General features: G+C 44.2%; 1 protein-coding gene across 1 annotated transcript in view; it reads left to right on the forward strand.

The window, feature by feature from the left end:
- The window catches only part of LOC146181519 (uncharacterized), a 54,404-nt gene that overhangs the window by 14,509 nt on the left and 24,967 nt on the right, over positions 1–14,928 (forward strand). The window contains exons 2-3 of the mRNA XM_084577891.1: positions 2,203–2,354; positions 12,834–12,907. Of these exons, the coding sequence (XP_084434017.1) occupies positions 2,203–2,354; positions 12,834–12,907 (226 nt within the window). The remainder of the gene's footprint in view (positions 1–2,202; positions 2,355–12,833; positions 12,908–14,928) is intronic.

Consider the following 14,928-nt stretch of genomic DNA (forward strand, 5'->3'; position numbering starts at 1 on the left):
TTACTACATTCAAAATGGAAGGAAAAGAAAAACAAAACACGAAATCAAGGAGGGCAGGGACATGTGCTAATGACACGACATACGGAAGCCTGGAATCCTCTCTGCAATTTCTGATTTTAAAACACTACGTGATCGATTTCATTCTAGTATTTGCTAAAGCTGTGCTCAAAAGTCGCCCTGAGAATACACTTCTAAAAACTGTGGTGCAGCTGTTTTACTATATGGATGCAGGCTCTGGACTATGGAAGTCAATGTTTTATGTTAGACCGCATTCGGCGTGATTTCCAGATGCTTGTATCAACAAACCGCAGAAAACGCCTTAGGAATGAATGCCGTTCAATCCTTACGAAATATGCGCGCTTTAATTCATGGACATCGGGCAAGCGCCATTCCGGAAATGCTGTACCTAGCCCATCTAATACAAATAACAGGAGCTTGTCTAAGCCATACTCGCAGCAGCCGTAACAGTTTAAGTTGCTAGAGCTTTCCGAATAAGTATTGTACAGCTCAGTTTTCACTCCGGCTCGTTTCCTTCGTTCTCGTTATGCGCCATTCCCAGAATTGTGACTGCCAAAGAACTACACCTTATATATGTTTTTGCCTAAAACTGCATATGTTGAAGTGCATATGTATATTACACAATCATTGCGCATTACAGATGAGAACATCAATGAATCAGTGACAGGTCGTACACTGCTCTATTTTAAAATCGTACAGGTAATATAGGGGAAGCAGCAGACAAGAACCATTGCGATCACTTTTTTGCTATGGCACTGACAATATATATATATATATATATATATATATATATATATATATATATATATATATATATATATATATATATATATATATATATATATACATATATATATATATATATATATATTGGGCAGAGTAAGAGGGACAATCAGGGCCATCGTTGAAGGTGTGACACAGTGGCAATGATCATATGGGTAGAAGAGAAGACAACAGAGCCATAATTAGAAGTGTAACACAGTGGCAATGCCCATATGAGTGGAACAGAGGGCAAACAGAGCCATCATTGGAAGTGTAATGCAGTGGCAATGCCTATATGGGTTGAAGAGAGGACAAACAGGGCCATCATTAGAAGTGTAACACAGGGGCAATGCCCATGTGGGTAGAAAAGAGGACGAACAGGGCCATCATTGGAAGTGTAACGCAGTGGCAATGCCCATATGGGTGGAACAGGGGCAAACAGGGCCATCATTGGAAGTGCAATGCAGTGGCTATGCCCATATGGGCAGAACATAGGCCAAATAGGGTCATCATTGGAAGTGTTAAAAAGTGGCAGTGCCCATATGGGCAGAACATCGACCCAACAGGGCCATCATTGGAAGTGCTAGCGAGTGGCATTGCCTACATTGCGAAGCTAGCGGCAACACAGATTCATTGCAGGGCGTGATACGCCAATATTTTGCCATCCCTTTCCCAATATTGGGCCTTTCATTTGTGCTGCCTGGGGGCCTTTGAATTGCTTCAGTCCATAGCTCCAGATGGACGCCCATTGACTGAAATTAAGATTTTCGGTCGCTGGCCACGGCGATCGTCTGCGGCGAAGGCCTCCCAGGCACTGCTCCGCTTTATGAGAAGCACAGGCCTAATCGAAAGGCTATGAGTTTGCTATGACATGTCTGTAACGTGATGTGATATGGCGTCTGTTATGTGACTGTACCAACTTTAACTATCCCTCTCTCACAACTTTTATATCCACTCATCCCTTTCCCCCAGTGCAGGGTAGCAAACCGCTTGCTTTTACTGGTTAACCTTCCTGCCTTTCCTCCTCATCTTCCTCCTCCTCCTCCTCCTCCTCCTCCTCCTCCTCAGTCCATAGCATTTTTGAAAAATCTATGCTTTTGACGGCAGAAAATCTGGGATTATGCTATTCCTTCCTAATCGTTTGGCTTCATTGTCTCCGTAAAACGAAAGTGAAGAGGGTAAATATTGGAGAGTAGATCATATTTATATACATGAAAAAGCTGGTTTAGAGAAGTTCTTATTGCTGCTTTTTTTGTACTTGACTTAAGAATTAGGCGTAGTGCTCTTTAAGATTTGCCTTAACGTGCGCAGAGATGGTAGCCCTGCTACAACGTTCCTAATCCGGGGATGATAGATGGGCCAGACAATCATTTGTATGCAGCACAGTCTCGATTATTGATCCATGTTTTTTCTTTCCCTCAGGCGCTAAACACCCCCGAGAGATTTTGGAATGTTCTGAGAAGCTATGAGCGGAATACCAGCAATGAATTACACCGATGCATTTACAGTCAGACGATAAGTCTCCAAGATGACTATTATGAATACCACCAATGGTATAGCCACGGAAACACAGTGTGAGTGTTTTCCAGTTAGATGTTTCTTGCAGTTGCTATTAAAATGTGCAGGAACCATCGTTTACAAATTTAATTATTTCAGTTTGCGGAAAACTTGTAGCTGTCATAATCTTGAAACTGCTGATTGTTAGCTGCATTTTCAAGCAACATCTATTTAATGTGGAGGATCTCACAGCTTTACTTTTGCAGCGGTGTATATGAAGGTTGTGGTGAAAACAATTAAATGCTCAAAAGAGAGTCTCGGGTTCTGAAGAGCCCGCTACATGGTCACTATCACAAGTCTGGAACTCTGCCCGACCAGACCTCGCCCAGTGCGCGCCCGCTTTATAGAGCCGTTTGGGTCTCCAGTCTTGAGCAGTTCCGATGGGGGGAATGTGGGACTGGGGGCGCATTTCCACACCCTGGGACAGTTATCCCAGATCTCTCCACTCTGCGGGCAACGGGCATCGATTTTGGAATTTGTACTCAAGATGCACTTTGACTGCTCTCAAAGTTATGAAGTTAGATCAACTTTATTCTATTCTGGCCAAGCTTGCGTTTAAAAAATGTGATGACTCTCTTTTCGTGCTTGTAATTAAGGAACACTAAGAAATTCAAAAGCACATGAAAACGATCAGCTATGGCTTTACATACAACTCTTAATGGCGGAACCCAACGTTTGTTGTAGTAGTGTATGTGGTTCACTTTTCACATATTTCTGGCGCAAACACAGGAAACATAAGCGCCAAACCAATCTGTGAAAGAAAACAAGGTCGTCTAGCACAAAACAAATCTTTCACTATAGCAACCACAATCGCTGTAGGTGTTGCTTTGCCCGACCTGCATGGTTCTACAAATGGGATCAAGAGTATTGGCGTGAAACATTCAAAACTGTATTTCTTTTTTTCTGCAGCTACCGGCATGTGGCCTTATTACTGCGATTGCAGCGCACGAATTAGACAGTCTTTGTTCATTTCTTTTGTCGCGACATGCAGCCTTATCATTTTCGTTTGTCGTGCAAGACGCGCCGAGATACATTCTAAGATTCCAGTAATTTGCGTGTTTTTCTACAAGGCCCCAGTGTATGCTTGTCACCGGTTTGGGTTTTATCTCGATATTTCGCCGCAGCCTTTAAATCGCGCGTTGACGCTTGAAGCGGACATTCTTAGTTCGACGACCAACGAGCACGTTTGCTGCTATCGCCGCCTCCGGTTTGCTCAGTTCAGTTGTGGGCGCAAGTGAGTGGAATAAAGAGTTTCATTCAAGTGCAACACCACTCTCTTCCTTTTTGGCTACCGAGTTGTCAAAACTAGTGACAATGTTGTGAAAGAAGGCTAGGTTGAGACGGCAAGGTCGTGACGGCAAGGCCAGCGATGCCTTGCCTAGCGTTTTTAATCCAATGACAAAAACCCAGGCGCTTGCCGAAGCCGGCGCCACGGGACGATGATGATGGTATGTATAAATGAAAGAGGAAGATCATAGAATGAACAAATTAAAGAACATCCACGGAAGGCTCACACAATCTGCCCGGGGGGTCCGAAGCGGCCAGCCTGGCCGCTCCTAACTAAGCGATGCATCGCGGCGCACAAACGGTTTCAAGCGAGACACATGAACAATTTCAGTTCCACGGTGGCGTCGATCAGCTGGGGGATCAACAGGCGTCACTTTGGAGTTCACTGGGGAAGTTTGGCTTATGACCTCATAGGGACCTATGTAGCGGTGGTGGAATTTGTCACTAAGGCCAGGGGTGCGCAATGGTGTATAAAGCAGTACGTCGCCAGGACGAAAAGCGACCACTCGATGTGTAGAATCATAGCGAGTCTTGCGGTCTTCCTGGCACGCTGCCGTGTTGAGGCGGGCAAGATGACGGCATCTGGCCACACGGGATAAAAAATGGGTAGGTACTGATGTGGAGTAGTCGGGCGTAGAGAAGAAGGAAGCGTCGAGAATTGTATGGGAGGACGGCCATAAACGAAGAAAAATGAAGAATAACCGGTAGTCCGTTGTACTGCTGTGTTATAGGCGAATGTGACGAATGGTAGAATAGTGTCCCAATTTGGATGACCTGGTGTGATGTACATGGATATCATGTCTGACAAGGTGCGATGAAATCGCTCAGTCAGACCATTAGTCTGGGGATGGTAGCTTGAAGTTGTCTTATGAAGGGTGGATGACGCGTGAAGAACTTCGGCAACGACTTTCGATAAGAAGGCTGTACCGCGGGCTTTTAAGAGCACCCGAGGAGCGCCATGACGCAATACAATTGATCGCAAAAAGAAATTTGCTACTTCTTCAGCGGAACCAGTCGGTACAGGTGCTCTCTCAGCGTAGCGTGTGAGGTGGTCGACAGCTGTTATAATCCAATGGTTACCCCCATCGGAGAGAGGTAGGGAACCGTATAAGTCGATGCCGACTACGTCGAATGGCGTGGCGGGACAAGGAAGAGGTTTTAGAAGGCCAGCGGGCGAAGAAGTCAGCCGTTTGCGACGTTGGCACAGAGGGCAGGATGCGACGTATTTGGCAACGGTGGAAGATAAGCAAGGCCAAAAGAATCGTTTTCTCACGCGGTCGTAGGTTTTGTCAAAACCAAGGTGACCTGCAGTAGCGTCATTGTGGAGAGCCGCCAATATACGTGGGCGAAGCACACGTGACACGACTGGGATCGAGCGAGTTCCATCAGGGCAATACACGTAACGGAGTAGGATGCCATCTTCGAGCTTAAAATTGCGAAATTGTCGGCGAAGCCTAGCATTGGGCGGGTCCGAAGCACCGATAAGGCGATCGATGATAGGACGGCAGTAGGCATCGGCTAATTGCGGTGAGCGGAGAGCGTGCTGGTTCTCAGAGTCGTCAAAACAAACGGTTGTGATATACGTCGGGCAAAGAGATGGTCGGCTCTTGTCAGAGGTGGAAATGCATTGGGAAGAAAAACAGCAAGTTGATTCCGAAAGGGAACAGCGAGAGAGAGCGTCGGCGTCTTAGTGTTGGCGACCAGATTTATAAGTGACGTCGAAATGGATTCTTGCAGGCGTAGAATCCAGCGGCCAAGTCGGCCTGACCAATTTTTGAGTGAAGACAACCAGCAAAGAGCATGGTGGTCGGTCACAACTGTGAAGTGCCGACCGTATAGGTAAGGGCGAAATTTTTGGACAGCCCAGACGACGGCAAGACACTCCTGCTCGGTAATGGTGTAGTTTTTCTCAGCTGGAGTCAGAGTACGACTGGCCAAGGCAATCACTTTCTCACGCGATGTTGCATCACGCTGGAGAAGTACAGCGCCAAGACCGTGACCACTGGCATCGGTGTGCAGGATAGTTGGAGCGCTGTCACTGAAGTGGCCAAGAACAGGATCTGATGTGAGGGCGTGCTTTAGGTCATTAAAAGCAGTTTCGCACTGTTTCTTCCACACGAAAGGGCTCCGTGCTTTAAGTAGCTCATGAAGTGGTGCAGCAATAGTTGCAAAATGCCTTATAAAACGCCGGAAATAAGAGGAGAGGCCGAGGAAACTGCGCAAATCTGTAGTCCGCTGTGGACGAGCAAAGTTCAAGACCGCGATGATTTTTTTCAGGATTGGGCGAATGCCGTCATGGCTGACCAGATGTCCCAATATTCTAATTTCCTTCTGTGCAAAGTGGCACTTTTTGGTGTTGAGCTGAAGGCCTGCCGAAGCGAGACAGGTGAGGACTTCACTCAGGCGCGTGAGATGGTCATTAAAGGTTTTCGAAAAGATAACATTATCGTCCAAGTAACAAAAACAGGTTCTCCATTTTAGGCCACGAAGCTCAGTATCGATCATTCTTTCAAATGTCGCTGGTGCGTTACAAAGTCCGAAAGGCATAACATTAAATTCGTAAAGGCCATCGGGTGTTGCGAAAGCGATTTTTTCTTTGTCGTCCTCGTGCATAGGTGTTTGCCAATAACCTGAGCGGAGGTCCAAGGTCGAGAAATATTCGGAGCCTTGGAGAGAGTCAATGGCGTCATCAATTCGTGGCATCGGATAGACATCTTTGCGGGCAATTTTAGTTGAGTGCACGGTAATCAACACAAAAGCGTACCGAGCCGTCCTTTTTTTAACTAGCACTACTGGGGAGGACCATGGGCTTGTTGAGGGACGAATTATATTGCGATGGAGCATGTCATTTACATTTTCTTCAATTACTTTTCGTTCAGAGAGGGAAACCCGATAAGGCCGTCGGCGAACGATGGTAACCTTCAGTAATAATGCGATGGTGCGCAACACTAGTCCGTCCCAGTGGTGTAGAAGTGGCATAAAAAATGGCTTGGTGGTGTCGAAGCAATGTCAGCAGTTCTTGGCGTTGGTTCGGCGTGAGTTTAGGATTAATAGTCTTTGCGAGAACAGAAAGAGAGACGTCTGACGAAACACTTTGCTGAGGTGGAGGGGCGGTGAGCACCATCGGGGAAAAAGGTTGAATATCCACCATGCAATGCAGAGAAGTTCCTTTTGGGAGCACGAGGGATTCACGTGAAGTGTTAGTGGCCAGTACTGTCGCTGAGCTGTTGTGGAACCGGACAAGACTTGACGGGAAAGCGATGCCGAGTGCAAGATGACTATACGATGGTGCTATGAGTACGTCCCCGTCAGTGATGGGGTATGAAACAACAGTAAGCAGTTTTTCGCACTGAGGAGGCAAAACAGTATCAGCGGCGGCAACGAGGGGATGATGTCGTTCAGAAAAGTCAGATGAAAAATCGCTGTCTGTCATACGGATAACACGGTCACCACAAGAAATTAACGCTGAAGCGGTTGGCAAAAAATCCCATCCAAAAATTATCAGGTGCGCACAAGGTGAGAGCACAGCAAACTGCACATGATGGCGGATGCCGTCGATAACACCTCGTACGGTGCACTTCGCTGAAGGGCGCAAAGGGACGGTATTGGTTCCACGGAGTTCAGGCCCATCATATGGTGTAGTCACTTTTCGCAAACGGTAGCACAAATCAGCGTGAATGACAGAAATTGCAGCCCCTGTATCAATAAAAGCTTCGACCGGTAAACCTTCAGCGATAACAGCAAATGACATTATACGGGCGATCAGGGGGACTTTTAGTAAGTTCGCAGAGTGCAGTTTGACCTCCGGAAACTGCAACACTTAGTTTTCCGGATGGCGGACAGGGAGAATGGTTGCGGGGCGGAGAGGGGAAACTGAGCGGCGGTATGGGGATGTGGACCGGCGTCGGGATACATGGTTCCTACGAGGCTCAGAGGAAGATACTGGAGGTGGGGAGGATCGTCGAGGTGAGCTTGGAATAGACCGGCGTTGATAATATGAGGTTGAAGGCACGTCAGTTTCGAAGGTGTCGTAACCACGGCGCTCGTTCTGAAGGCAGCGACCACAGAAGCGGGATATATGTCCTCTAATACCACAGTAATAGCAGACTGGTCGGGAGGGACGCCAAGGTGCGTAATAGGGTGGTGTAGGTTGAGCCATCGCCATTGCATTGACGTGATTGTACGTTGGTGCCGGTCGGGGCGGGGGAACCAAAGAAGGGGGGGGATGCAGCGACGTGCGCGTAGGTCGGCGCTGGACGGTTTTCAGAAGGTTCGGATGTCATGGAGTGGCTGATAGTTGATAACTCTTCTTTAATCATGTTGCGGAGAACGGCGTCATTAGAAGGTGCGGAAGAATGATCGCACCCATGTCGACAAAAAGGATTGAGGGCTTGGAGCTCCTCGCGGATGATTGCTCGAATCATTGCCCGCAGATCAAGGTCAGCAGAGGTTGGACCAGTTGCGAAGCTGGGCTGTAATCGAGAGGACTGCAGCTCGTCGAGGCGTTGACAGGTCGTTATAACTGAATCAACACTTGAAGGATTCTGGGCAAGTAAGGTATGGTAAGCCATAGAATTGATCCCTTTTAAGACGTGGTGCACACGTTCAGGTTCTGTCATGGTGGGACTAATGCGCCGACAAAGTGCAAGAACAGCCTCTATGTAAGACGCATATGATTCATCAGGACCTTGAAGGCGGGAAGCGAGCTTGTTTCTCGCGATCTCAGTCCGAACTGCCGGGTCGGCGAAGTATTGACGGAACTGCTGTTTGAAAGTGGTCCAGTTAGTAGTGTGGGGTTCGCGATTAATGAACCAGTTTCTGGCGACCTCAATTTTAAAGCATCGTCCCACCGGTTATAGGCACTGCAGCGTTCATATGTGTCAAGCCAGTCATCGAAGTCTTCGTCGCGACGACCAGCGAACAGCGGCGGGTCACGTTGACGTGGGGGCAGAGTCGGAGGCGTCGGTGCAGCCGAGGTAGGGGGTCCGGCCTGGTCGGGATTGCTCTCGGTGGACATGATTATGGTGGAAGTTGCCAAAGGGCGACCGGAACGTAGCTCCAGCGAGAGGCAGGGCCCAAGGCAGCAAGGAGATCGAATTTGACCTCCACCACTTGTGAAAGAAGGCTAGGTTCAGACGGCAAGGTCGTGACGGCAAGGCCAGCGATGCCTTATCTAGCGTTTTTAATCCGATGACAAAAACCCAGGCGCGTGCCGGAGCCGGCGCCACGGGACGATGATGATGGTATGTACAAATGAAAGAGGAAGGTCATGGAATGAACAAATTAAAGAACATCCACGGAAGGCTCACAATATTCATGTTCGTTGTTTGTGGTTAGGGTAACGACACCTGAATCCAACTTTTTGATGTTGTAATCTATAGTTAATACTTAGCTTTGCTGCAATAGGCTCGTAATGTTTTTCAAGCTCAGACCTTTCTTCAATGCATCGTTAGCATATTACGACATGCTATTATCCTCTCAGTCCCAAAATATTTCTGGTGAGCTGCACGATTCAGCTTACTGGGATTTGACAATAGACAAAATTATTCCATCAGATATATGTTCGCTATGTAGAGCGCAATAAACAACATCTTTGGAGTATGAGAAGACATGAAAAAATAATCCAGAGAACAAAAGAGCTAAAGGAGCACACCTGCTTCACAAAAAAAAACAACATTTCAGCGGCTAATAGCTCGCCCTCTGTCGCTTGTACTTGATGTCCCCTTGTGGAAGCTAAGAGAACAATTCATAAGAGAGCATTTTGATTCGCTAACCTGTATGTGAATCAGTTGCTCACCAAAGCAAATTGCGAAGCAGGGCAAGGATACTTTTTCTCGAGGCAGAGAACTGTACGAGTTTCGTAATTCACTATGATCGAAAGTCGAATTTATATAATTAGGCAAACATTCTGCATACACGAGACAGTGTTCTCACTAAGCGAGGCATAATATCTAACAATCCTGTCAACACCTGTTCTACTACCCTAGAATAAGCACAAAGAGTGACCGGTATATGTAAACTATAGCGTACACCTTAAAAAAAAAAGAACGAGGAAAACACCTCTTCTTCTCAGGCGACCCTCGGATTATCCCACCCAAATTTTAATCTTCTCAATTGTATTTCGACTGCCTAAATGCTCTGGAATTTAGGTTTTGATTGAGGCCTACGGCTGCCTAATAGAACAGCCTGGTAACAATTGCGTTTATGTATTGAAGTTGACGGATTCAGCCATGAAACGGTAATACAATACCTGCCTTATCATTTTTTAAAGTAAAATTACCAGGAATGTAGGCTCATAATTATTGTGTGATCGTGTGCGTGTGTACCTCAAGTAGCATTAATGCTAAGGGCGTTTAAGTAGCCTTCTAGCATTATTATTGCTATGACGTCAGAGTCCAGTAAGATATGAGACTCTTGAGTATAGAAAGACTAAGCAACCGACCAGTAATCCCGACCGGTAATTATGCCTGCTGCTGATCGTTTCAACCAGCTCTTGGTAGCCACTAACCTCGAATTTAGAAGCAGGTTTACCTTAGTCTCTTGCAAAGCTCCCGGACAGTATACGAAAGGCTCTAGGATGATGATGGGAAAAGAATCCCGAAGATGTCGCCGATGTATTCATATCGCTGTAAAGCTAATTGAAATCGGTATAAAAGAAAGATATAACAAGGCGTAAAAGGCACAGTGCCCCTGAGCTTGTTGCTTCTTTATGTTGTCGTCGGACAACCAATGCGCATTCACTAATAGCGAGAGGCATTGATTTTGCAACACTGTGAAAGATAAAAGGTCGAGGCAACGAGAATAATCGCTCCCTATACAACCCTGCAAGTTAACAGTGAACTGTCAGTACAAGAGAGGACTACGATATGTGCTTACCATTTTTGTACCGCAAAGTAATTCTTTTACACTGAGAGTTTTAGGTGTATCGAACAGTTTGGCTCTATCACCATGTTTCAGAGCATACGAAACCGTTTAAAACTATGGTGAAAAACAAAAAATTCTAGGTGCATTTCTTAAAAAAACAGAGCAAATTAGAAACAGAGCAATATTAGAAATAAATCAGAGAGTTGTTTGAAAATTAGCCCTAAGTGCGCAAAATAAATGCCACAGCACAAACTATACGTTGCATGGAGATATTGTTGGGTATTTTCGTAACACGGTAAGCTCAGAGTAAAATATTTAATGTCGAACGCATGATGAATTATGACAGTAACAGGTGGCCTGTCAAAGCATATATATATACACACCTTCAAAAGCTCCGCTGAAAATGAAGGAAAAAGGACTAGGAAACTGACCAGTTAGCATGTCAGGCACAAGGACGGGTAAATAAAGATCGGTAAAATGAAAATAAAACACAAACATTCTAATTGCATACCTTATATATAAAAATTTTTCGTGATTGGAAAAGGCAGTTCGGGAAAGAAATTTTCTTTGTTAAGTCAAGAGGCTGTGGCCTATACTTGATCCTAGATTAGGATTCCTTAACACACATAGGTACAAAAAGAAATTTATGTATCAACATCACACATGTTGAGTCTGTGAAGTCAATAAAAGATTGAGCGTCTTCTAATTGAATGCGATGACATCTATTCGGCTTTCCATGAAGGCACACTCACTTTCTGTGAACCCCTAGAATATAGTGAAACCAGTGATCGGGTGAATGAATCCCGGTGGCAACAAGCAAGGAATTTTTTGGAAGGTTGATGGCTGAAAGAAAAACAACCTTATAGGACTAGTAGTGTGGAACTAAAGCTATAGCAACTAAAACTGCGAAAAGCTGACCAATGAGAACTAGTAACAATATTCATGACATGTATGAAACAAAACAAATAATGGGGCACCTGCAAACACTCGGGTTCGAACAGAACGCTCTGTTATTTCATCTATCCATCCATTCATGCCTATATAAGTTAGAAACGTCTTACGAAATTCAGACGTGAAAGTTCTTGTGAAAGTTCAGACTCTCACAAGAACTGCGGGACCAGTAAAACAGAGCATCCCCTATTAGCCTGTTTTGTTCAGTATAGCGATGTGCGATGTAGACTGTCTTCAATCAAAATTGAACACTAAGTATTTTCTTCGTTTGGAGCTTTTGCTCTAATTCTGAATTCACAAATTTTACGAGCTTTCTTTGTCATTCACACTTTATATCTGTGTGTCCGTCAATCTACCCGCCCCTTCGTTGTCATGCTATTCATTCTTTCTTTGCTCTGTCCATCCGTCTGCCAGAAGTCGGTAGGAGCTGCGAACTTGGTCAGCACATTTGAGATGACACTAGCCCACTGAGAACAACTGACGTCGAGTGCGACAGGCTATTTCTATGCTATTAATTCACATTTGTACAATTGCCTGACCGCAAACTTAAATTAATGCCGCATGATCGTTTATATGATATAATAGATTTTATCCATATGATGATTAAATTATGTCACCTGAGAACATAATGAAATCTAAAAGTATGGAGCTTTTACTTCGTATTTGAGCTCAAAACACAATGGGCCCTTGACTGTCTGTCATATTAATTACATCAAAGCTCTAATTTGAGCAGGTAAACGTCTAGTATATCCGCTGATAATGCACATCAGTCGGCTAGGTTTGAAAAGTAACACTGTGTGGTCTGTTTAGCTGCACGTATATTCTCTTTAAGACTTACAGGAGCATGCTCATCAGGTTGATATTTTAACGTTGCTCTGAATATGCATTACACAATCATATGTATTTGGTAAAGCTCCTACGATGCTAAAGGCTCAAATTACCAAAACGTTTCGGGTCATCAACCATCTTCGTTCTGCATTCTCTTTCTTTGCTTTTTTTCTACTAACATGACTCGTGTTCTTATCAGAAGCAAGTAACGTCGGTGCAGCCCTACTGCTGATTCATAAAGGCTGATTGGTCATTCCGCATTATACATCGAACCAACCATGCGGCAGATCTAGTGGAAGCATTTCTGTTGTAAATATAGCCTAATCATGGAGCTCACTGTTCAGAGACTTTTAGGGCAGGCCTGCGAGAGCAAGACTTTAGAACGTTGAAACAGTTCCATTCTCCGTACGTACCCTCAATGGCCAACGTTTCGAATTTGGAATAATAATGAGCAAGCAAGGTGAGTAAATGAAACTATATCTACAAATACAACTAAATTTGTTTTTCTCTTTGCTATACCCCAGACATGATTCGGTGTGGTAATAAACACATTGATCTCTCTACAGTGTCAAAGTTCTGCTATACGGGAAATTGTACTTCAAGGAGGGTTATCCTGTGTTAGCTGTCATTAAAGAACGTGGTAAGAAAACCGCTACAACATTTCATTCTGGCTTATTTAGAGCTGAAGTGTTGCAAATTTGTCAATTGGAAACTTCTTTATTTCCAACTCGAGAGCAATGTGCTGAAAATATGTCAGTTTGGAAACTAAAGAGGTATGCCTGTTAGTGAAGCTATTTTGTTTTTAGACCTTTACTAGATGTGCGCAGAAAATTGTGACATACATCGTTGTTTTTTGTCTTCGCTAATGAACTCAGATATATTTTGTTTATACTGTAGTAGAAGGCCATTCTTGAAGGCAGTAATTCGAATCGAAAACTGCATTAGCTATACTTTAGCACGTCTTGCAAATAGGCTTGATTTAAGACAGTCCTTTTGAAATCTTCATATAACAATGTCGTAAGAAATGGAAATTGCGGTTATTGATTATGCTGTTTGTAACACCATCCATGTTCAGGAAATGCTTCTCGAGCTATTGTTTTCCCTTATGGACATACCTACTCGATTGAACTGAGGCTGGAACTGTAGATGGAGCTATGGAATTATGTGTCATATTGAAAGCTTGGATGAGGACATTAGCTTGGAGGGAACAGGACCAAGCAGAAGGGGGTGTGAACACTGAAATGAAAAATTACATATGTATGATCATCATGGAAATGATTATATATATTTGTAGCGATGATTGGAGAAACGACGGCTAATAAGAGAGTTGGATGCCGAAAAATGAAAAAACAGTGAATAGCGCTATGCATAGTTGAAAGCTAATATCTCGGTGGCCTGCGCTCGAAAAGAGGGACATAACCACTGATAATGAAGCATAGAATTTTTTTAATTATAGCTTAGTGACCGGGTTGTTTAGTTTCTTAATTCGAGATAGCTGGCGTTGCTGAAGGAACCGTTGTAACCTGGACGTTGTGGTCACATCAATCAAAATGAAATCGAAAACAGAATTTTGTAATACCCATTGCAGTGAATTTAGTTACATCACCTATGACTTTCTCTCTTATAGAGCCAGCTGCATCTCTTCGCAAGTGGAGTACCACGCCCAATATGTATAGAACATACTGGGAGGCCAAATAGATATGAGGTCGCGTAATAAGCAGTTGACTGACCGCTACACTTAGCGGCCTGTGTTGAGTATTCGATATGTTTGACCGGTACAATTTGCTGTCATCTTGGTTTTATTTATTTATTTATTCACACTGTGAGCGGATCCAAATAAACAAGGGCGATTTTACATTCCAATTGAGCAGTGAATCTGCGAAGTGTGTCTCGAACTTGCACAAACATTAAAGCAGATCATATTCAGAAGAGAAAACAAAATGCAGGGTCTCTTAAGATATCTCTAAAGAAGTAAATGACGAAAGCTTACTCTTGCTGCTCCTATCATTACTTATTTGTCCTTGCTGCTTTTCTAACTGTAATTTTAGTAAATACTAGTCATTACTTAGTATTCTTATTCATTCATAATCAATTGCAGTCGTTACAAGTCATCGTCAGAATTATGGTCATTTATAGTCATTATTATGTATTACACTTGATTTGTAGTCATTTAGTTATTAGTACTTATTACTAAGCATTTAGGCCAGTGTAATCACTTGCAGTTGCTACACGTCGTTAGACATATTGACCATTACAATGCATTAGTAGCCATTCATTAGTACCCTAATCAGTTGCATTCGCTACAATCCGGCGTTACAATAAATGTAATTAGTAATCATTATTATACGTTATAACATCTACTAATGTCTATTATAGGAGAAGGAGGAGGAAACAACTTTATTCAGCTCATAATTAAGCGTGAAGATTGTCCTGGGCCAGGGTCAACAAGGGCAACTAATCCTGAGCTGGTCATATGCTAACCAAGCCCGCCACGTTGGGGGAGGAGGGTGTGCAAAGTGGGGTGAATGAATTAAGAATGGGCATGAAAACAAGCAATGTTCTAAATTTGCATACTGTGCGGAATAATTTGGGCATGCGGGGAATGTCTGATTTGGTATAGAAACGATCTGGCAGGAGTAACCAGTGTATTTATTTGTATGC

The sequence above is a fragment of the Amblyomma maculatum genome, chromosome 8 (genome assembly GCF_055883805.1).
Source record: "Amblyomma maculatum isolate TAMU_Amacu chromosome 8, ASM5588380v1, whole genome shotgun sequence".
NCBI classification, from domain to species: domain Eukaryota; kingdom Metazoa; phylum Arthropoda; class Arachnida; order Ixodida; family Ixodidae; genus Amblyomma; species Amblyomma maculatum.